Source organism: Microtus oregoni, unplaced genomic scaffold (genome assembly GCF_018167655.1).
Source record: "Microtus oregoni isolate MIOR12 unplaced genomic scaffold, Mior012 000050F_ref0000143, whole genome shotgun sequence".
NCBI classification, from domain to species: domain Eukaryota; kingdom Metazoa; phylum Chordata; class Mammalia; order Rodentia; family Cricetidae; genus Microtus; species Microtus oregoni.
The window spans coordinates 10,694,501-10,718,847 of NW_024543256.1; the positions used below are offsets into that span (position 1 = coordinate 10,694,501).

The following is a 24,347-nucleotide window of genomic DNA, read 5'->3' on the forward strand; positions in this document are numbered from 1 at the left end:
CACAGTAAAGCAATAAAAAGTTAATAAAACTGGATATTTCACATGTGAATTTCTGTTCAGAAACATAGTAAATAGCCAATGTTTTGACAAAGAATAAATTTCAAAATCCTCACAAATTTGATATTTCAAATATGAATTTATGTTCAGAAAGATCTCAAAACTGCTTAGGTTTAGAAAAAAAGTAGATTTCAGAACTCTCACAGATCTGATGCCTAGTTACCCTGGAAGTATAAAACAGAAAAAAAAAAAGAGTTCCCTCTCTGGAAGAAAAATCTGCATAAGGAAGTGGCATTCATGCTTTTTAGATAGGTGAGAAGTAGGCTTCAGGTTAAAGATCATAAAAAGGTACAGGCCAAAACATGTACCATTTGTGACAACAACAAACTATGTATACATGATTTTAATCCTGCTATTATGTGGTCAGCTGAGTTATTACATAGTTTAATACACAATGTCTTATCTGTTGCATCTATCTTTTGGGGTTCGGCTACCTCAAGACCCAAATATTTGTTGGTTTAACAAATTAATGTCAGCCTTTTCAACCACAAGACCGAAAGTTCATTATTAAGAGTTTAGGGTTTCTGTGAAATCTATTTCTTCCACTATGAAATGAGGGTGATTTATACGGAGGGGAGAATAATAACACATTGTGCACTAAGTGCTCTCCCACTTCACAGAACAAAAAAGTTCTCTTGACTATTGTAGATGGACACATGCGTGTTTTGATGTATATCAAAGTACAGTCATTAGATTTACATACTTTATACACTTAAGAGGTGTAGAATTGGATGCTGACTAATTTATCCTAGACTTTCTATTTATGACATAGTTGACGGGCTCAAAAACAAAAAAAAAAGAGTTGGAAAGAAAAATGAAAGATTAACTATCATGGAAATGACAGGATATTAGAAAGGTGAAGTAATGGGGATGTAGGTTAAGCACAAAAATCAGTATTTGAGGGGTATTTTTTTCAGATTCATTTACCTTATGTGTGAGTTTTACTGGATGTGTGTCTGTGCACTATGCGTGTGCCTGCTGTCGTTGGGGGTAGGATACCTAGAAACAGTTATGGGGGGTTGTGAGCTCCTGCGTGGGCGCTAGGAATCACACACAGTTCCTCTGCAAAGACAAGTACTCTTACGTGCTCAGCCATCTGTCCTGTGCCCTTGAAAAGTTTTGTTTTGTTTTGCTGCCAGAATTTTGCTGTGTAGTTCAGAGTGACCTGGTACTGGCTATGGAGAGAGAACAGGTTGCCCTCTCATTTGAGGCAATTCTATTGTCTCTGTACCCCGAGTGCTGGGATTACAGGCATCTGTCATGTTGCCGATACTGACCACGTTAACTTGGTTTATGGGGGTGGAACAGTGACATTTCAGTGCAGGGTCTAAAGGAAAGGGGACACCTGAAGTCTCAGTAGCTGAGTGGAAAGTGAGACTGAGACATAGCTTTGGCGATGCAGTGGGAAAGAGGTAACCCTGGGGAACAAGATGCCAGTCCTCTCTAGCAACCCAGAAAAGGCAAATAAAGGGGGGGAGTGTAAGTGAAAATGTCCGTTGTGTCTGAGGTCAAAAGATTCTGGCAAATGGTGCCAAATTGTCGCCAAAGTGGTTACTAGGGATCTGAGCCTGGGAGTGATGCGCGCCCCTCATGTGACCAGGAGCCTACATCTGCCCAAGTCCCTCTCGTCCCAGTCATTTTTGCCTGTCCAGACACCGTCTTTCTATTACCCTTTGGTCGAGAAGGAAAGCAGAAGTAAGTAAGTTCCCTGGATCCTCTAGATTTGGTGATTGTCAGAGGTGACTTGTAACCAGCGGGATCGTACCTGCATGGCAGAATCCGAGCTTCCACTAACCTCCAGCCCCGCCCCCTCCCCCTCCCCCCCTCACAATTTCGGTGCAGAAAATGGTGGTCTTGGGAGTGGGGTGGGGTACAAAGGATGATGTTCTATGTGAGGTCTGAGGAAGGTGAACCCCAAGGGATCTGTCTCTGGGTTAGCTGATCCCCCACAAAAAGGGGTGTGCATCACCGGGTCCGCTTCTCCCCCTATCCCCGCCCCGTACTCTGTCTGGCGTCTATTTGTAGATTTTCGGGTCTCACGCAGGCTCCTCAAAAGGGGCCACACGGGCCGGAGTCGGGGTAAGGTTGGGCAGTGGGACAGGATTGGGGGGTGGGGGGGCGGACTGAGACCGAACTCGGAGGGGAACAGTTCGCAGACCTCACCGCTCAGCCCCGGTTACTGCAGGAGAGGCCTTGTGGCAAGGCCTGCCGGGAAAAATGGTGGTCTTTCGTGAAGGAGGGGCTGCTCCGCAGCCGCAGGCGGGAGAGCCTAAGAGTCTGGGAGTAAGCTAAGGTTTAAAACCACCCGCTCAATCGGGCAAAGGCAGGGATTGAAACTCGGAGCCAGGGTGTTTATGCAGCCCACCAAGTATTGTGACTCTGGTCTGCTTTTTCTTGTCTCAAGAACAGCTGCTTGAAGAAGAAAATTCTCAGCATGGAAAACTCGGGCAAAGAATATGAAGAACTAACACAGAGCACTCAGACCGAGGAAGAGCAGCCTCCTGAAAATCAGTTCTCCGAGGAGGAGCAGTCCTCAGAGGATCTGTCCTCCGAGGAGGAGTCCTCAGTTGAGGAGTTCTTTCCTGAAGAGCTGCTGCCAGAGGTGCTGCTGTCGGAAGATCGTCCTCCGCAGGAGTGCCTCTCGCACAAGAACCTATTCGAGGGCCATCCAGCCATGGAGCAACCTCCCTGTGGGTTGGGCGAACACAAGCTAGAGGAGGGAAGTTTCAAAGAAAGGCTGGCCCGTTTCTGCCCTCGGTTCAGAGGAGTCATCCATGGCAGAAATTTAAGCAATGAAGAAATGATACAGGCAGCGATGAGTTGGAAGAGATGAAGCGAGTACGAAATAAACTGATGATAATGCATTGGAAGGCAAAACGGAACCGCCCTTACCCTATTTAATGTGTTCCACCTTTCTTTGTTTTGCTTGATAAGAGTATTGCTCCCTGAACTCATCTTCTTACATGCCTTTTTCTTTCTTAGTTGTAATTTTTTGTGCAGTTTTATTTCAGGTATTTGACTTGTAACTGGCACAGGATTCCTTTTATTGTTTTTTTCTTTAACGTTCTAAAATCCGAGTCCGATCCATTTGCATGGAAAGAGAAACATTATATATGTGAGGTGATAAAAGCAAAAGGTATATACATAAATAGCATCCCATTTTTGTAATAGTAAAACACATTTATATATTAATATGCAAAGAAAAGCTTAAAACTATATACTTAAAGGCTAACTGACATTGGTTATCTGTGTGGTAAAGGATAATAGGTGATTTTTATATTTTTTAAATTTTGCTTTATCTAAAGTCTCACTTTTCATGATGAATACATTTTATTTATGTTGCTTAACAAACAATGTAGTGAAAATGTGAAGCAATTCTAAAAAAACAAAACTTGCTAGTCAGCTTATAAAGACAATGTGATCCTTAATAAATATTTATCAGAACTTAAAAGTTAATACTATGTTTCTTCTGAATCTTTTTCTAAGATTTTTTTATTTTATTTTATGTGTATGGGTGTTTTGCCTACACCAGGTGTATGCGTAGTGCCTGTGGAGGTCAGAAGAAGATATCCGAGCCTCTGGAACTAGAGTTTCAGATGGTTGTGAGCCCCCATGTGGTGCTGGGATTTGAACCCAAGTCCTCTGGAAAAGCAACACATGCTCTTAACCAGTGAGCCATCTCCCTAGCCCCTCTTCTGAATCTCTTAGGCAGAAATATAAATGAGCTCTTTACTATCAGTAGGAAAAACATTTTCCAAGTTAAATACTAGTAAAAAAAAAAAAAAAACCTTCCAGAGCTGCTGGGAAACTAAGAGGAAAAGATCCTTTGAACTCTTTTTTTTTTTCTGTAGGTCCTTCCAATCTCTAGAGAATCCTTTGGAGCACAGGAGAATAAGAACTAAAGAAATCTCTCTTGTGCTCACCCAAGATTCCTGTGAGATTCCAAGTGAGTGCCATAGTCTGTTCATGCTCTGCTGTGCTCATATGCATTGCCATACCTACCAGGCCTAGCTGCCCTTGCTGCTAGATCCTGATGTTTCCACTGGACCATATTCTGCAAATATCCTCACGGTGGAATACCAGGTTTGTAATCCCTAGTGAGCCACAACTGTAGTGTGCCTCCTCTGTATCTATGGAGAATATTCTTTCCTCCAGCTTTACTATTAAACACACCCAAGTGTATATAGTCACAAGGCTGTTAAGGCTTTGATACAGTAAAAGAATGCATAATTTTTTTTAAGATGCTAGGCAAAATGGCTCATTCCATGATTTTTTTTCTCTTAAAGTCTCTTGTTCCTTCCTGTACTCAAGCATGAGGTCACAGAGACCTGGGATAGGAAGTCAGATTTGTAAGATGCTGTGTGATTAGAGTAGAAACTCCCTTTCCACATAACCAAGGTTAACTGTAATCTCAATCGCCTTATCGACCTTAGAGTGTGTTTTCTCTCAGGAGCTTCTTGCATAATTGCCTCATCTATTCAGTTAACAGGTGTAAAGTAAAGAGGAAGATAGACGTTAATGCCCATGTGATAGTAAATGAAGCCTGAAATCCCAACTCTTGGGAAGTTGAGGAAGAGGGTTGCCTCAAGATGGGGGCCAGACTGGGCTACACAGTGAGTTCTAGGCCAGTATGAGTGAGACTCTATGTGAAAAATAAATCAAAACAAAGTCTCCCAACAAAATACAAACTGGTACATTCCTGTCTTTAATAGTATATGGAAAACAGTAGGCAGGCAGTTCTCTGTAAGTTCAAGACTGCTCTGCTCTACATAGTGAGTTCTGCGTCAACCAGAGCTACACAGTGAGGTCTTGTCTCAAAAATGTCTCAAAAATGTGAATAACAAATATTAAAAATATTGTATTAATACATGTAAAACTGAAATAAAATATTGGAAATATGTTATATATTCACAAAAGAAACACCTCAGTTTATCTATTGGAAAATGGTCAAATAAGTTAATCCACATGAGAAGCAATGAAAATCCTATAGAAAATAAGCACACATGTATACTATTTTCCATATACAAAACGCAATCATAGATGGCATTGTATATGTGTATATAACATGCATACATATAAATGTATATTAATAGGATCTAACTGACACTGCATTAAAAATGCCACATCCTGTATTTCATCCATTGAAACATTTTTTATGGACAGCACGGTAGAGATGACCTTAGTGCGTGGGGATTGCACGGGGGGGGGGGCAGTGGAAAGGTGAGCTTGAGAGATCTGGTCCCGCCCCTCATCTGCCTTATGATGGTGTGGGAGGGGAGAGATGCCCCTCAGGGACTGTGGCAGGTGGGAGAGCTGTCCCTGCCATTCACCAGTTGCAGCACTTGGGAGAGTGGTCCCCATACCTTGCCTGAAGGTGTAGGTGTGGATGAGCTGACCCCGAGGGAAAGCACGAAAAATGGCCCTGCCATTCCCTCATCACTGTTAGGCTTGAACTAGCCAGGGCAATGCTGGAGAACATATCTTAGAGGCGAGGACAGGGTAGAACTAGCAGGCTCACCAACCCTGCAACTACCCAGACCCAGAACTAGAGTTATGAGTTGGCCCATGCCAACATCCACCCTAGCTATGATCTGCCAGAGTATGTGAAGGTGCTGATCCTGGAGACCCAACACTGAGCAGCAACAGGATATCCAAGAGGAGCCCCAGTGAGGGCTCGGCATTGACAGTGTAGCAGAAACCAGAGGCCTTGAAGCAGACCAATGAATGACTCTTTGCCTAAACATATATGGACAAAAGGGTATACTGTGTGACTCACTGTGTCACGCTACAGCTTCCATGACGAGATTTTTCTTTTTTATTTCTCTTAAATTTTATTTTATTTTTAGGGGTGCGGAGGTTGCAAAGGGCAGAGGGCAGATGCAAAGGTACAAGGAAATGAATGGGATTGAGAGTCATGGTGTGGAAGACACAAGGAATAAATAAAAAGGAAGTTCAAAAAGAAATATTTTAACCCAATAATATGTCCTGAAAATCCGCACATTGCATATGAACCTAGTACAGATATAAATGATGTGTATGTTGCATACTCTGAACATATTGTAGTTTATTACAGTGGCCATTCATTTTTAAAATTTGTATTAAATTTGCTCTCTGACAATTTCAAACAGACATAAAAATGCATTCTGATTACTAAAACTCTCCACCTTCTCCAGTCTCACTTCTACCTCTATTAATCATCCTTCTTTCCTCCACGTTTTTTTTTTCATTCCAAATGTTCCTTTTTCGTTTTTGAGAACCATGGAGTTTATCCAGGATCATCCGTGTTACCTTTGGCATGGAACTATCCACTGGGGCCTCATGAGCTCATCATTGAGTGAAGACAATGACTTCCCTTCACCGGAATCCATCAGTAGCCAAGAGTTTATCAGGGAAAGGGAGGACATTCCCTGGTCTATGAGCAACTGTTGACAGACCTACTACTATGTAGACCTAGAGCATATAAGCACAGAGGTTGTGAAGTCATGCCTGAAATTGACTTTGCCCTGCCCAGAAGTTTTCACAAACATTCTTCTCATTTTTGAAACAGAGTTTTTCTGTGTAGCCCTGGCTGTCCTGGAACTTACTCTGTAGACCAAGCTGGAAGGTTTATTTTATTATTTTCATCTCTGTCTTGCTCTGTGTCTCTGTCTCTCCATCCATATCTGTCTCTCATGCTCCCTTTCTCTCTCTCTCTCTCTCTCTCTCTCTCTCTCTCTCTCTCTCTCTCCTATGTGTGTGCTGGTGCCCACAGAGGGCAGAGGAGGATTTGGATTCTCTGAAGTGGAATTTACAGTCAGCTGTGAGTCACCTGACAACATGGGTGCAGAGAACTAAATTCAGGTCCTCTCAAAGAAAAGCAACTTCTCTTAACTTCTGAGCCATCTCTCTAGCACCATTCTCTTCCAGCTTTTATGTTCTTTCTGACCCCTTTTCTTGGATGATCACTGACTACTGGATGGGGTGTTATGGATGTTCTGTTTAAGGCTGAGTACTTTGAGCACACAGGTGTTATTCACCACCACACAATAGCCAGTCCTGATTATACTTCCTTGTATTTTTTATTTATTTCTCCCTGTATAATATGTCTTTGTTCAAGCCCCTGCATCTGCCTAGAAGGTCCTCACCCCTTCTGTTCAGCAAAATCCCATTCAGTCAGTCCCAGAGGATATCCCTAACAGTCACCAAACCAAGTTGTTAAGTGTTCTTTCCTGGCACTTCTAACGCACCAAGCACCTTAAACTTTCATTATTATTGTTGTTGTTATGTGTCGAAATTATTTTAGGCATCTACTTTCTCTGTAAATCAGTGCGCTTCTCAAAGAATCCTGTCTCTTGCTCCCTAGCACACCCAGGACATAGCGCAGAGCAAATAGTCATTAAATATAATCTCCTTGAACCAGATAGTCTGATGCTATCTCCTCCACTCCAACCTCAGCTACCCACATCTCAGGCTGCGGTTGGTTATTCTGGGTCTTTAGTGAGTTCCTGGTATACAAAGTAGCTGTATAATGCACTAGAGCACAGCAATGAAAGCCACCCTGGAGCAAATACTTTCCTTTGAGACTATCTGGATTCCAGGAAAGGTGGTAGAAACCTGCCTGGAGGACATTTTCATACAAATCAAATGGTGCTTTTGTTATCTCACAATAGCTGAGTCATCTCACTAAATCATAGAGGCCAGTTATTGGAAAGGCATAGTGGTGGTACAGAATAGACTTTAGTGTAATGAGCTAAGTGATCAGACCTGGCTGCATGATCATCTTAAGGAACACCCATGCTAACAAATTCACGTGAAGATCTTATGTAAGAACTTTAAATTGCTGGTTGTTATTTCATATGTATGAGTATTTCTTGTATGTGTAGGTGTGTACCACATACATGCAGTGACTGCAGAGACCACAGAAGGACATTAGAATCCCTGGAACTGTGGTTACAGAAGGTTTTGAAGTGCTATATGGGTAGTGGGAATCAAACCTGGGTCCCTCTTCAGCAAATGCTCTTAACTGCCGAGCCATCTCTCCAGAACCGTATTTCAGAACTTTTATGGCAGTGGAATTTAGTCACTGATGAATCAGTGCCAGGGCACGCATTAATCAGGCAGTGGTCCATTTCTGAGGCACATCCTGATATTATCTGAAGGTCACCAGATGGTCTGGGTCCCATAAATCTGAAGGAAGATTACAGATTATGAAGTCTTATGACCAATACTTCTCTTGTCCCTTTTTTTTCTGGAATCCTTGACCCTAGAAACTAATATTTTAATCATTTAAGGGCATATTTTCTCCATAATTTAAAATGTTGGGCAAAGGTAAAGAAAATAAACAGTAAGTTTACAAGGACAATCTGCAAAGGTCGAGTTAGCTCATTAGAAGGTTTCATTACCAAAGGGGGCCTCTTTTCAATGTGTCGGGAGTGCAGCAACACATCATTCTAAACCTAGGAGTCACCTCATTTATGCTTCTACTACAGCCTCATTTTAGGGAACAAAAGAGAATAGACAGAGGCAAGAAGAGGAGTTCAAGGCGCCAATGTATGCATTCAGAATCTCCACTGAATGAATTCCAGCATGAAGTCTGCCAAGGCCCCAGAGTGTAACTGGCTCCTTTCAGACCAGATGGGACCATATTCTCTGTCCCCATTGTTTCCAAAAGCTCGAGTTGCTATCCAACCCTTCTTCAGAGGCCATCTTTGCTTTTCTGGAAACATCCAGGTGTGTGTGTGTGTGTGTGTGTGTGTGTGTGTGTGTGTCTGTGTGTGTGTGTCTGTGTGTGTGTGTCTGTGTTTCTAGGCCCCAGTTAAGATAATACAAGAAGAAAAAAGAGAAGGTTCATGTCATTGCAAGACTGAGGCTGAGACAGTAGAACAGGAGAGCTAAAGGCTGGGCAGGGCCCACTGCAGTGAACAGAGGCTTGCCTGATAGCAAGAACTGCCATCATGTGCTTTGGGGAAAGAATACAGAGGAGGCAGCAACAGAGTGCCCTGGGCTGAGGGAACCCAGGCAGACAAGTCCTGCTGTGTGAAAATAGAGGCAATTAGAGGGAAGGCAGGCTCTGTTCCTGCTATTGGAGCAGGGAGCCGCGGACTAAAAATTCTCCCTGGACTCCATCAGATTCCACCAGAGAAAGCAGAGGCCTGGTGACTGTTGCCATGGCAGCAGTTATCCAGGGTTAACAGCTTCTCCTTTCTCTGCATGGATGCCCTGTCTGTCTTCTGAAACCTTCAGTTTCTGCTTCCAGAAAAAGGCCTGTTCAGCTTCCCCTGACTGTGGGGATTGTGGCTGGGACTCATTTACATAGGTTTGGTTTTAGCAGAATACCTCAGTGCTATATTCCAGAACAAAGTATAGAAGGTGAAGTGTGGGGAGAAATGTCTTCCTGAATCACACAAACTAGTCATAGCCTAGAAGGAATCACTCATCGTAGAAAGAATCGCTCATCTTCCACAGCCGCGTTACAATGTTAACTCTTTATGTGACTTTCTTTTTTTTCCGTTTATTTATTTATTAAAGATTTCTGTCTCTTCCCCGCCACCTCCTCCCATTTCCCTCCTCCTCCCCCAATCAAGTTCCCCTCCCTTGTCAGCCCATAGAGCTATCAGGGTTCCCTGCCCAGTGGGAAGTCCAAGGACCACCCACCTCCATCCAGGTCTAGTAAGGTGAGCTTCCAAACTGCCTAGGCTCCCACAAAGCCAGTACGTGCAGTAGGATCAAAAACCCACTGCCATTGTTCTTGAGTTCTCAGTAGTCCTCACTAAAATGAACCTAGCCATTTAATTCTGTTTCTGTTTTCTCAATGCTAAGTGTGATTAGAATCAGTTTATAGTCCTTAGAACAAGATGTGCTTGGCAGCATCTTCTCCCAAAATAAAATGGAATTATGTTCTTATAGCATGTACAAATATATGTTTACAAATTTTCAGAGTCTAGTCTAAATCTAGGACTGTGCACAAATGGCAGTTTGTAACTGGTTCAAATTAGCATTGGATTGATTGATACTAAGGCAACAAATATGCATTGCAACTAATAGATGGTGGGGCCTCATCATCTCAATAGTCCACATAAGTAACATGCTGGCCAGATCAGAGGAATGGGAGAATTGTAGATAAAATCAACTTTCTTTTCCCTGTGTTAGAAATTAAATCCAGGCCTTGTCTTAGGGTTACTGCTTTTTAAACTCTCTGTCCTTTAAGGTCTCAAAAACAACTTTGATATAGCCCACAAGGAAATCCATCTGCTGTTTATTAAGCCATTTCACTTAGGCTCTTGGTCTAAACCTTCTTTCTCTGACTGAACTTGAAACAGCATTCCTTATCTGTGTTTGCTCTGCAAGGGAATTTTCCATGCATACCAGCTTAGGGGCTTTTTATAACAAGGTTGGCCATAGTCTACGTCAGTGGAGGATAATTCTTTTCACCTATGCTCAGTCTGGCATAAGAAATGTCTTGGGATATTTATTTTGGAGTGACTAGGAAGGAATTAGCTAAGGATTCATGACTGAATGGGGGAAGAGATCAAAGGTGCTCCAGCTGAAGATCTGTTTGTAACCTTGCAGTGATGAAACCAGATACAAGAAGTGGGTCCACAATGTTCTGCAAAAATCTCTTTCGCAAGCCTGAACTAAACTATTGGATTCCTTCAGAAATATGGCCGCGTTATCACTGAACTGGTTACTAATGGCTCTTGGGCTGTGTGGTCTATTTTAATGTTTCAGAAATATCTCCCAAAGAAAGTCATTTATGTGATGCTGATCTTGAGAACGCCAGACTTAGGGAAGTTACTTATTCTAGAGGCAAAGGTCCAGAAAGAAATGCATAAAGTATGGTTGTGTTACACTGATTGGGTGGTCTCTGTTGGCTAATGCAGAGGAAAATCCATGACAAAACCTAGAATTTATGATCCAGCCCAGATTCTTAAAAGCTTTGCAAATAAGGGGATGAAATCAGGGAAGGGGAATACATTTAGTCATTTTTATGGGCTTAGAAAAAAACTTGTTCTAGCAATTCCAGTCTACACTGCCACCACTTTCTTCAAATTCCTATTGACCTGGTAAGAATTCACTTTTACAGAGTAATGAAAAAGGCGGGTGTGGGCTAACCCCTATGCCTACATGAAGCAGACATGTGAGCATGTCTGTAGAGAATTATCTTACTGATGTCTGACACTGGAGGGCCCAGCTCACTGTGCAGTGGCACCATTCCTAAGCAGGTAGCCTTGGACTGTGTGAGGAAGCTAGTCCAGGGCAAGAGACGAGGCAAGGCACTCAGCAGCACTCCGCCATGTTTTCTGGTCCAGATTCCTGCCTCAGTTTCCTGCCTTGAGTTCCTGTTTTGGCTTCTCTTGCTGATGGATTGTAATTGGAGCACCTAGGCCAAATAAACCTTTTCTTCCACAAGTTACTTTTATTCAGAATGGTTTATGAAAATAACAGAAAAGCAGACTAGAATAAGTTGACTGACTGGTTACAACTTCAGTGATGTGAAGAAGTTGGAATGCTGCAAGCCCAGGGCCAAATTTTCTTGAACTATCTTTAGGCCCTTTAGGAGTCATTTATTGCCCTCCTTTGTAGATGAGCTAACATCTTTGTGATCACTAGGTAAATCATCTGGAATGTACAAACAGACCCCTGGTTTCCACCAAGTCAAAGGCTAAGATTGCAAACAGATAGTATCTGGGGCCTATAGCTGAGATTTCTCTGCTTTTCTGTAGCTTGCCAATGTGATGTGCCCACCAAAGTATCTGAAGTCTCTTGATTTACGGCTTTCATTGTTCTATTATTATATGGCTTCATGGAACTGTTACCACTTTGGAACATGGTATCTTGGAGACCCCTGAGTCTGTGTTCCTCATGGCCACTCCTATTTGGCTCTAAAATATACTATCTCTCCTGTTGGTTTGAGTTTAGAGCCGATTCTTTCATCAGCACTAACAAGCTTCTAAACTCTGAAAGCTCAATTTGCTTCTGTACTGAGGCATCATGTGGCTCAAGTAGCTGACTTCATGGAAAAGCCTCTCACATACACAAGGGGCCCTTAGGGGAGCTCCAGCTGCTCTGTACATTTCAAACTTCCAAAATAGTGGTGGCTTAAGAGGATCTATATTTGTATTATCACTGAGCAGCAGAAACAGGTGGCGGAGTTATTTGCTTATCCACATGAACTCTTTCATCCACCTCTTGTTTCTCAAATGGAAACAGATCTTTTTCTATTTTCTAATGACAAACAGGATGCAGGCTGACAATAGCAGCAGGAAGATTAAGTAGTGAGAAGGGACAGCGTGGACGAATAGTGAAGAGAAATAGCAGAAATCTCTCTCTCTTTCCCTTGCGACCTCATTCCCTGGGCCCTGTCTTTGCAGTATCTGTATAGGACTGCAAGGGAAGTGGGAGATTTTCGGGTCTTGGGGGTGGGGAGGTGGAAAGTCTTGGGGAATGAGAAATAAAAAAAAGGAATAGAAATTCTAGGAAGGTAGTATACTTTTAGTGTCTCCAGCAGGAACAGAAAGGATTAACGAATGAGAGGTAGGGAAAGGCTCCTGGGCTCCTGATGGAGTGCTGTTGGGTTAATTGAAAACCTAAGCTTACTGATAATACAGACTTCACTGAACAAAGAAAGAGCTGGCATGCATTTAAGTTACCATGGAATCAGTCCGAGTCTTCTTTTCCACCTGAGTGTCGTCTCCCTGTTGCCTTAGTAGCAGACAAATGTGTTACTAGGCAAAAAAAAAAAAAAAAAAAAAAAAAAAAAAAAAAGCAGTGCCTGCTCTGGATTTTAAGTGGTTTTAATGAGCTGGCGCTAGCTTAAGGCAGAGGCTAGGATAAAGATCACAGCAAGTCCGGGACTGCACAGCTGCATTTCAAATTAGAAATGTATAGTGAAAATTAAAGAATGGCTTTGGGGAGAGGTAGCTGGTAAGGGGACTGAACTCAGGTTTGGGCACAGAGCAGGATAGCCTCCGGCCCAGGTAAAGAGGAGAAGTGCTCGCAGCAAATCAGGGTGAAAAGTAGGAACCACTTGCAAAATTCTGGAATGGAAAAGACGTGGGAAATGGATGCTGCAGCTGGCCACGTACTGCCGTGCTGACACACCAGCTAAGCGCTCTGGCCGTTTCGATTCAGAAAATGGTGGGCACAAGGATTGTTGGGGAAGTGATCTGAATCCTGCATGGGTGTCAGCTTCCTTTTATAGAGGCTATGGGCATGTCGAGCATAAATGGGGAAAGAGGGAAGCAACTGAATCCCTGTTGGTGGGTACGAGAGTGGTTGGTGCCTGTAGCTCCCTGGTGGGTGTTGAGGAAGCTGATGCTTTCCTAGACTGCATTCCCTACAATTGCCCCCCCCATCTCCTCATTCCTTTTGGTTAAAAAAACAAAAACAAACCAAAAAATCATAGTGCCTCAACATGCCCAAGTTCTATTAGTAAAAGTTAAGGGTCAAAGAGGCCTGCTCCACTCCCCATGGTTTATTAGGGACTTGGGAAAATCAAGATTCACAATCTGGGTTATTACTGATCATTGTGGCAGTGGAGACCTTCCTGAAAGTCTCCGACTCACCACACAGTAGTCTAAAGAGAGCCTGTTACTACTCACAGCCTATTAGCAGAAACTGAAAAAGTGCCTTCACCTACCACCGAGGTCTAGATGGCTTGAAATATAGTTTCCTGTGTAGGAGAGGTAAACTATAAAGTGAGAAATTTTTCTTACAAAATATTGATAAGAATTCAAAGGAAAACACTTTTCTAATGCATTAAAAAGGAACAGACAAAAAACCGAAGAGAAAAGTTATGTTTCTATAAAGTAAGTAAAAATATGCCCTTTATTCATACATACTCCCTTCTCCTTCCCTCCACTCCGACGCTATTTTGGGAACTGTTCATGTCTTCAGGTCTCTCTCTTTAAGGCTATGGCAGCCTGCTGCATGCTGGAGGGGCTGGAATTCCTTCTAGAGTGAGGTAAGGTTTCGGGCACAAGTGCCAGGTTTATTATAAGAAAGGGTAAATCCACCCCCTTAGGGTTCAAAGGGGGCAATCTTACAGGAAGAGCTTCCCAATCCTCGGTGGGATGCTTCTGCTCTTTGTGCTCCAGCCTTCAGGAGGCATCAGGTCCTCTAGGGTTGATGACAGGGCTGTTCCAGATAGATTTACTTGGAGACCAACTGTCTTCTTTGCTGGTTAGAGTATGCTGCCCTGCTCCTCATTGTCCTTCCTTTTTTCAGTCCTTGTTTTACAGGGGAGGAGGAACACTCCAGAGCTCCCTCAGTAGACACAGTGATCGGGGACTGTCTTTGGGTCTATTTGGTGTCTCATTGGGCCTGACTATAGCACTTGGGGTTGAAGCAGAAAGAAGTAGCTGATCTTTTTCCCCAGAGTCCAGTGAAGTAGCCTCTAGAATTACTGGCAAAAATGAGCTTAGCCAGCAGACAAGACCTTGCCCATCCCTCACCTATTCACCTTGCTCTGACTTGAGGCGGGCTTGGGATGTGCCCTGGCCTGTTTCCGTGATTCTGTGATGACTTAGCTCTGTGGCTGCCTGGTGCAGACCATCTTTAGTCTGAGTCATCACAGGCTCAGAAGTATGGGAGACCCCACCAAAGGGGACTTGCAAAGACCTGTGTGTGTGGGCCTCTAACATAGTAGGAAAAGGCTGCTGCCTCTTGTTCAAACGTCCCCGTGCACTGCATGGGGCACTTGACTTGAACACCAAGGCAGTCAGACTCTGAACTGGGGTTTGAAAAACTTGGCTCCAGGCCACGCTTCATTTCCTTTCCCACAAAAAAGGCTAGTATCTCAGTCACATGTCCAAGAACTGATTTGCCTGACTAACTTTTTGACAGAAAACATCACTAAGGTCTCAGGAATCTAGAAGGAAAGAAAGGGGGGGGGACAAGAAAGAAAGAGAAAGAAAGAGCTCTATGCTAACTATAATCACCCTGCAAGAGTCTTAGGAGACAGTAACTTGAGAGGCAGCTTCTACGATGATGATGTAGCATAGAACAGATAAGACTCATGGCCTTAGCAACATAGTGAGGCCTTGCTCAGTGGGAGGTATGTGGATAACTACAAGGAAACTGTCCCTGTAATGACCCTTACACAGATTACTCACAAGGTTGTGAATCCTGAGACTATTACAAATACCATGACTGAGCCTACTAGATTATGAGAACTAAGTCTTTACAGCTTGATGTGGGGGTCTTTCATATTTGCTTACATTTTCATTAGGCTGTTGGTGGTTCTCATTAATACACTGTTGTCTGAAACTCCTCTTGCTTACGTTCTTCCTTCTGTCTTCCACAAGTGTGAGATATGTAACACTCTCCTCGTCTCCCTCCTTTTATCCATGCAAAGCCCCTCCCCAGCTTTTCTTTGGTGTCTGTCGACTCAGATCTTGGCATAAAGCTTCTAGGAGGACCCACACTCTCCTTCACAGATAGTCTAAGGTCTCACTGTTTCACGTAGTCCTACAGCTTTTCCGAGGCAGGAGAGTACAGAGGTTAAAAGTACTCAAAATAACTGCGGACTGGATTTAAGTCTTCTACTACTCTGAGCTGTGTGTCTTTGTCCCCTAAGCTGCCATTTTTTGGTGGTGATGATTGAACTCAGAGCCTCATCCAAGCTAAACACATGCTCGAAGCCGGGCGGTGGTGGCGCACGCCTTTAATCCCAGCACTCGGGAGGCAGAGGCAGGTGGATATCTATGAGTTCGAGGTCAGCCTCATCTACAAAGGGAGTTCCAGGACAAGCTCCAAAGCTACAGAGAAACCCTGTCTCAAAAAACCAAAAATAACAAAATAAAACAAAACAAAAAAAAAAACAAAAACGTATGCTCGACCACTGAACTATACTGTTTTATTGCATTTTGAAATGATCATGGTTACATAACTGCACCTTAGGGTTGTTGTAACGTTTATGTAGATCACTTAATGCCAGCACGTGGTGTGCTCTATCTTCTATTTTCCATCTTCAAAAGATGAGGTCGGAGGTGGAGCAAAGCTCTCACTAGGCCTTAAAACTTTTGTTGAGTTTAGAGCTGGAAATCTTGTTCTTAATCTATGGAGCTCAAAGTATATTTACTTCAATGTGTTTTTAAATTTAGAATTTAAATTAAGATTCAGGAAAACACATGAAACAAAAACAATGATTTCTGTCTTCTATTTTTGACTCTCCAAATGAAAATGTTATTTCTTATACATAATCCACTACATATTTTTTCTGGGATACAGTAATGGCCTGGAAGATCATATCTGCGTTTTTCATTTCTTGTTGTATCTTACTAAGACAAGCAGTGGTTTTCAACCTGAGGATTGAATGACCCTTTCACAGTGGTTGCCTAAGACCACTGGAAAACACAAATATTTACATTATGAATCATAACATTAGCAAAATTAGAGTTATGAAGTAGCAATAGAAATAATTATATGGGGGGTCACCACAACATGAGGAACTGTATTAAAGGGTAACAGTATCAGGAAGGTTGAGAACCACTTAAAGGAAGGGAAGAGGCAAATTATGTAGGAAACATGTGCTTGAGTGTCCAGCAATGGTTACATGCAGTGTTTGGTGCTCTATGTTGGTTTTATCTCTGATTCTTGTAAACAAAAAGAATCCTATAAGATAGCAATGATCCTGCCAAATGAAGAAGAAACAGAATTCAGAGGTTGACTACATAGATTAAGTCCTTAATCTAGTAAATTGTAGAGCCTGGATTTTTGGCACTTTTGTCATAGTTCTCAAGCCCGTGCTTTCCACCCTACTCAGTCTTTTGACCCTTTTCATGTGCATTGGTGTTTTGCCAGCATGTTATGTTTGTGAGGGTGTTGGATCCCCTGGGACTGGAGCTCCAGATGCATGTGAGCTGCCATGAGGGTGCTGGGAATTGAAGCCAGGTCCTTTGGAAGAACAGCTACTGCTCTTAACTGCTGAGCCATCTCTCCACCCCCGGGTCCCCCCACACTGCCTTTTAAATGTCTCTTAGACATTGGATGGTAACGTTCCAGGACTAAGGGCATGGCCTGTTTAAATTCACAGGACAATACGTCAAATCAGAAGTTTATTCGTAAGTATTAAGATGTGACAGCTATGTAGTTAAATCCATATTTCAAACAACAAGCCAGCAGCTCTAGAACCAATAAGGAGGTTTCAAAGGTCAAGAGTAGAGCTATGAAGAGGGAAGTTTTATTTTTTTTTTGAAGAGTTTTTCTTTTTTCTTCTTTGGGGTGGTGTAATGCTGGATGTTGGGGATGAAGCCCAGGGCCTTGTAAATGTTAGGCAAGTACACCATTGGGATATATTCCTAACCCATTCTGAACAGGATATCTCTTAGCTAGGCTTTCAAGGATACAGAGTTGTATTGCTCTTCCCTTCACCCAAAAGGTTCAGCTAGACCTCTTGAAGTTGAAACTGAGAAGCACAATGGAATATTATGCTTGCGGCGTGAGGAAACTTGGCGCTTAAAGAATGGAGCTGTGTGGGGGCGGGAGAGATGGCTCAGTGGTTAAGAGCATTGCCTGCTCTTCCAAAGGTCCTGAGTTCAATTCCTGGCAACCACATGGTGGCTCACAACCATCTGGAATGAGGTCTGGTGCCCTCTTCTGGCCTGCAGACATACACACAGACAGAATATTGTATACATAATAAATAAATATTTTAAAAAAGTTTCTGAGTCTGAGTTTCTAGTTCATCAAGAAGAAAAAGATACATGAGTTGTCCTGTGTGCCAGAGATGGGTCAGGAAGGAGAGCAAAGCGCTTGGTATTGAAACTTTCCAGAGAAATGTTTGGCTGTGCTATGAGTCTCAACAGAGAAACTGTATGGAATGCACAGGTGATTGGGGGAACAATAGAATGTTTCACTGCTGTGCAAATTTCGGTCCAGTAGCCTGTAATGAGAGTGTGCTTGAAGTAGCGGCTAGACCCAATAGCTGTGAAATAGGTTTGCTATGCTACATGTCAAGAAGCCGAAGCCGTTGTCCTGCTTACTTCCTTTTCACCCCAATGGTGGACCTGCCTACAGTCAAAATCAGTCAGCTGGGGGAGGAGGATGGGCCACGAGAAGAAACTTGGCACATTCCCTACCAGTGGGGAGGGTCATCGAAAGTTGGTGCGAGCTGAACAGAGAAGGCTGAATCCTAAATCAAGCTCAGGAGGCCCTTTATTATTTAGTATTGGATATTCTAATCACTTAAGGCTCAATTTGTGATTAAAAGTAAATTGTACAGCTATTTAGAGGACAGAAAAAAATCATAAACCTGAGGGAAAAAATAAGTTTAAATGTATCATATTACACAAACTTAAAGCTGCATTTTCGTATCTTCTTCCCAGTATTTTTGTCAATATATGTGCATTTGCTTGGCACAGTGTCTGTCACATTCCATGTTTCTATGAATGAATACTATTGGTGATTTAACTATGATTATTGTGGGATGATGTACACCGTGTGAAGATGTTTTCTTATGATTAGTTTAATAAAAAGCTGAACAGCCAATAGTCAGACAGGAGAAAGGAAGAGGGGCAGGAATCTAGGCGTGCAAGAGACGCCAGGAGATATGGAGAGGAAAAAGGAGGTGCAAGATGGAAGAGGTTAACACCACATGGTAGAATGTAGATTAATAAAAATGTATGGGTTTATTTAGGTTCTATGAGCTAGTCAGGAACAAGTCTAAGCTAAGGCCAAGGGTTCATAATTAACAAGTCTTCGAGTCGTTATTTGGGGGCTGACCATCCAAAGATAGTCCGACAAGAAAGCTTGCTACATATGACTTTGTTGTTCCAACTTCCTTCTGCTTATTGTTTGCCTGCTATATATTTATCCGTCGTATTTTTTTTGGTGCTGGATATTGAACTAAGCAAGCTTCCTGTCACTGAAATACACTTCATCCTCTTCCCCTTGTTTTATTTTAAACTCTTCCAGGTATTTCTAATTACACCTTAAAAACAATCCTGAACTCTATGTCCTGTAAAATAATTCAGCCTGGGGTTTTCTTTCAATAAGAGGGTTTAATTCATATGGATTATTGGCATATTATACATCTATTTCTGCCTTCACAGTTCTTTGTGTTTGCTATTTGCCATGTTTTCTATGCATCTTTCCATCCCTTTTTTTCTTGCCTACTGAGTATTCTTTGAAAACTGAAAGAATTTTTTTGGGGGGGTTGGTTTTTCAAGACAGGGTTTCTCTATGTAGAAATTTTTTTTTCCAAAGTAGAAAGATAACTTTACTCAAAGGAAACAGTATAGATTAGCAAAAGATATACTGTCAAAATTGACAGTGGCTAAAATCAGGTTACAACTCGGGGTGTCCTTTTATGAGGTCTAAAAGAAGCTTTGTTACTTGTACATCTGTTTTTAATTTTTAATAATAATTAAAAAGAGTTTTCCAAAATTATTTAGCTATCTATATTTTTAGCATGAACTAGAGTAAAATATCTCCCAAGCCTATTATATTCTTCCTTGTACATATTTTTACATTATATTTTGGAATATATACTGCATATATATTATTATGTTTACCTTGGAAATTAATTTAAATGACAAAAATGAGGACAAAGGAACTCTCCCTTTTCTGTTGTTGTACATCTACTATAAGTGTTTTTCTATAAGTCTTCATTAACACTCCAAGTTTTTGAGACAGAATCATTTTATGTAGGCCAGGCTTGAGCCTCTAGCTGTGTAAGTGCTGGGATTACATGCATAAACTATCATACCTAGTTTTCTTCAATTCTTTGTGGTATCTTTACAAAGCCTTAGTCTGGAGAACTGGGAACTTTCTCTTAGGCTGGGAACTTTATCTCTTGATGATAGATACACTTTACCTTTGGTAAGGGAGAAAGGACAGAGAATAATCATTTCTGAATATTTATTCTGTGCCAAAAATAGCCCTGGCTGGCCTGGTATTTGCTATATAAGCAGCTGGCCTCAAACTCACAGAGATCCTCCTGTGTCTGCCTCCTGAGCGCTGGGATTAAAGGCGTGTACCACTACATATGGCTGATTCATTTTATTTCTAAATATGTGTATGAATGTATATCTGTATGTTGGTATGCACATATACTGGGTACAGGTGCCTATGGAGGCCGGATGAGGGTGTCAGATTCCCTGGATCCAGTGTAATTCTCCTGGCTTGGGTGTGGGAACTGAACACAGGTCCTCTGTAAAAGCGGTATGAACTTATACTGCTGAGACATCTCTCTAGTCCCTAAAAGCAATTTAAAAATGTAATATCTCTTACATACTTAGGCATGTGAGCTAAACCCTACTCTGGTAGGCCTCTCGTTTGAAGTTTTCATAACAAATTCTGTTCATCCTTTGGGATGTTTCATGAGTATCATTTATACAGTGCTTCCTGAACTGGATTAAAGTCCTTCTTAAGAATTCATCTGGTTAACAAAATAAAGTGGCTATCATAAACCCTATTAAAAAGTTTTAAAAGATTTACCTTAAAAAAAAAAGCTCATCTGGATGGTATAATCCTAGATTGCAAAGAGGATGTGAAGACCAAGGGTCTCCAAACTTGTCAATCACTAATTTAGAATTTGAATACCTTCAGCCATCTGATCTAAAGAATTCACCTATCTAAATGAGGTACTTACTAAGATACAAAGAATAAATGAAATTATGCCCTGGAGATGCTGAAGCATGCATGGGCAGCCCATATATGTCAGTTCTGTTGAACATGTCCATATTGGGTTTCATGGTCTAAGTTGATGAGGACGACTGACCAGGTCTCTTCCTCAAGATACAAAGACTCTATTCACTGAGCAATTTACATGTTCCATGCATGAGGGTTAAAAAGTGATAGTAATTAGGTAATCAATAAAGTGCATAGAATTATCAACAAAACCCCTTTATTGTTTATGCAGGTCCTGCTGCTACTCCTCCTCTGTCCCTTAACCAAAACAACTGGAATTTTGGAAGGACTAATTAACATATAGTATGTTTAGTCATTGCACAATGGCCATACTGGAGCTGGCTTCTACTATCGTCGGACAAATATACTGATGGAGTGCCTAAAAGCGTTTTCAGGCAAGTAACTGCCCATTACAAAAAGCTGATGGTGATGGTAGGAAGGATTTTTATTTTGTGGGGTAATGGTGGCACACACCTTTAATCCCAGGACTCAGGGGCAGAGGCAGGTGGATCTCTGTGAGTTCAAGGCCAGTCTGGTCTACAGAGGGAGTTCCAGGACAGGCTCCAAAGCTACACAGAAAAACCCTGTCTCAAAAATCTTTTTTAAAAAAGGATATATTATTTTAGATCTAAGGCTGCATATGGTGAGGAATGCCTTTAATCCTAAAATTTGGGAGGCAGAGACAGGCAGATCTCTGTTCTAGTTAGGATTACTATTGCTGTGAAAAAACATGGCCAAAATCAAGTTGGAGAGGAAAAGGTTTGGCTTACACTTCCACATTGAAGCCCATCATTTAAAGGAAGTGGGGACAGGAACTCAAGCAGGACAGTAATCTGGAGGCAGGGGCTGATGCAGAGGCCATGGAAGAGTGCTGCTTACTGGCTTGCTTAGGCTTTTCTTATAGAACCCAGGACCATCAGTTCCACAATGTATAGGGCCCTTCTCTGTCAATCACTAAGGAAATCCTCTACAGGCTTGTCCATAGCCAATCTATTTATAAAGGCATGTTCTCAGCTGAGGGTCCCATCTCTCAAATGACTTTAGCTTATTTAGTTGACAAAAAACTAGTCAGTACAAAGGCCATCCTGGTCTACATGGCAAGTATCAGATCAGCCAGGGCAACACAGAGAGATGCTGTCTCAAAAGAATTTATGACTAGGATAAAGAAAAGCTACTTTTTAAAAATTACCCTGTATTTTTAAGCTTTACTTTCCTAGTCCACTGTTACTCGTAGAAAAATAATTAAGGATACCAACTATGTGGCCTTCATATATGCTGTGGATATATGAACATGCTATTGATATTATGACCAGTCTCACAACTTCCTCCATGTCGCTTCATGATGAAGCTATTTAAATATTTATGTACTTAAATCTACCCATTTTTGATGGACACTTTGCCAATAATCTTATGTTCAGAAAGGGCATATCTGAGTCAAGATGATACAAACCTCTACTTTAGGGCAGCATCCTTTGGTCTCATTGATGAAATGTGAACCATTAATCCATTTAGAATGTATTCTATATAGTAAAATATAATGCAAAGAACTCCTTCCTCAAACCACTCCCAGAAATAGTTTCTCAAAATGTTTCTTGATTCTATTATTCTTTCACTGATTCCTATGTCCCAACACATGAAATACATATATTCATTCACTTAAAAATTCTGTTCCTCTATTTTGGTGGCTAAAATACTTTTTTAATTAAGTGCCACTTTATACCAAATTTTGCTCTGCAAAAACTTTTTTAAAATATTTATTTTGTTTTCTGTGTGTTTTGCATGCATGTGTGATCCTCAGAACTGAAGTTATACATGGCTGTGTGCTACCATGTAGGTGCTGGGATCAAGCCCATGTCCTCTGCAAGGGCAACAAGTGCTCTTACTGCTGAGCTGACTCTTTAGGCCTCTCCTTACTTTTCAGAATTTTCCCACTTGACATATTCTTTCCACTCCCAATTTAAAAAGAGACCATGAGTTTGACAGCAAGCAAGGCAGGGTATATGGAAAGGATCAAAGGGAAGAAAATGGAAATATATAGTTCCAAAAATCTTAAAAGTAGCTTTTTAAAAATGGAAAGAGAAAAGCACCTCCCAAAGCCACAAAATAGGAGTCCTTTTTATATCAATCTCAGGGACAAAAACATTTAAATTATATATATATATATATATATATATATATATATATATCTCACCTTTATTAAAATATGCATTCATAATTCTATGGGCATATGGTAAAGTAGTAATTATGGTTATTTCGTGTACGCTAGACAGCCCCATTGTACCTCACCACCTTCATCCATTTCTCTTTGCTCGTGTACCTGAGGCTTCCCAATATAGCCTACATATAAAAGGTCCTCCTTCTCTGGCTTCCAGTTTGGTAAAAGGGAGGAGGCTATCTGTATACTGGGAATATGCAGAAGTAAAATAGAGGTTAGTCATTTCTTAGTTTGGCATCTTTGTTTTCAGGATTCAGATGTACATCACAACTGCTGTCAGATGGCCCCTTCCCCCACAGCTGTATACCATTCCAGTAACCTTTGCCCCACACCCCATCTCCCCCTTTGCCTATTACAACTCAAAACGTAGTTACATTTCAAAACAGTCTTTACAGAAATAATTAAGTGATGTTACCACACCAGGCCCTAATCCAATGACTGGGACCTTGTAAGAAATTTGGAAATAAATATACAGAGATGGTCGTGGACACTGCTTAAGAGCCAGCTGTCAGCATCATGATCCTTTGTGGTACAGAACTAAGAAATTTCTGTCCACCAGTCTATAGCATTGTTATGCTTGTCCAAACTGAACAATATACGCCATGACTCTGCCTCTCTGCCAATGAGAAAAAAGCTCCAGGACTCTGCCTGATTTCATAGGATTCAGGAGTCTTCCAATTTGCCCTTAATCACATTTTCCAAATTTCAACAAAAATCCTTTTAATACTTTTCCGGCTAAAAGTGTAAAAACAGCCATATGGGGAAAAAACATGACCAGGAACTTCTCCTAGGACTTAGAAAAGCAATCAATCTAGCCCAGAGAAGCCACACTGAGGGGAAGTGAACTGACAGGACAAAACCCTATCTCCTACAGCAAGCATTTTGAAAAGATTTTCTCTTTTAATTATGTGTATGTGTGGGCCATGTCCATGCAATTACCTGAGATGGCCAGAAGGTACCAGATCCCTTGGGGCTGCTGCTACAGGTGGTCATGAACTGCTGGGAACCAAACCTGGGTCCTCTGAAAGAGCAGTACAGGCTGAGCCATCTCCAGTCCAAGTAAGGGACTTTTCTTCTGGGAGACAAATGCTTCTGTGCCATCTAAATATTTAATGAGCCTGCATTTGTTAGACTCAGTAATACAAAAGGCACACCAGAAAAGTTTTTGCTTAGAAATTTAGAAACAAGTTTATTTAAGATCTGAAATACAATTCCTAAAATATCAACTTTTCAGAAAACTGTGGCTACACACTAATGCATTGCCTCTATCATGTTAGAACGTGCATTAGACTCAAACACAAAAGCCAGAAAACAAATCACCATCCTTCCACAATTTGAGCAAAGAGAGAATGAATGCCTAAGGAACAACAAAGATGGATTGCAGAGGATGGGCTGTTTACATCAAGCACAAAAAAAAAAGAAGCACAAATGCATGGGTTTGCGGGTATATACATTAAGTTGAACC

At 41.6% G+C, this 24,347-nt stretch overlaps 1 protein-coding gene across 5 annotated transcripts; it reads left to right on the forward strand.

Moving 5' to 3' along the window:
* Window positions 1-1,673: 1,673 nt before the first annotated feature.
* On the forward strand, window positions 1,674-3,216 carry LOC121437237 (transcription elongation factor A protein-like 1). Of its 5 annotated transcripts, none has more exons than XM_041637103.1 (2): window positions 1,674-1,752; window positions 2,462-3,216. In XM_041637103.1, exon 2 carries the CDS (start codon window positions 2,492-2,494, stop codon window positions 2,888-2,890), a length of 399 nt encoding a protein of 132 aa, XP_041493037.1. In that variant the 5' UTR covers window positions 1,674-1,752; window positions 2,462-2,491; the 3' UTR covers window positions 2,891-3,216. The 5 variants fall into 5 exon arrangements, with proteins under 5 accessions (XP_041493037.1, XP_041493039.1, XP_041493038.1 ...); XM_041637105.1 differs by having other exon boundaries at window positions 1,676-1,752; window positions 2,467-3,216; XM_041637104.1 differs by having other exon boundaries at window positions 1,701-1,756.
* Window positions 3,217-24,347: the final 21,131 nt, after the last annotated feature.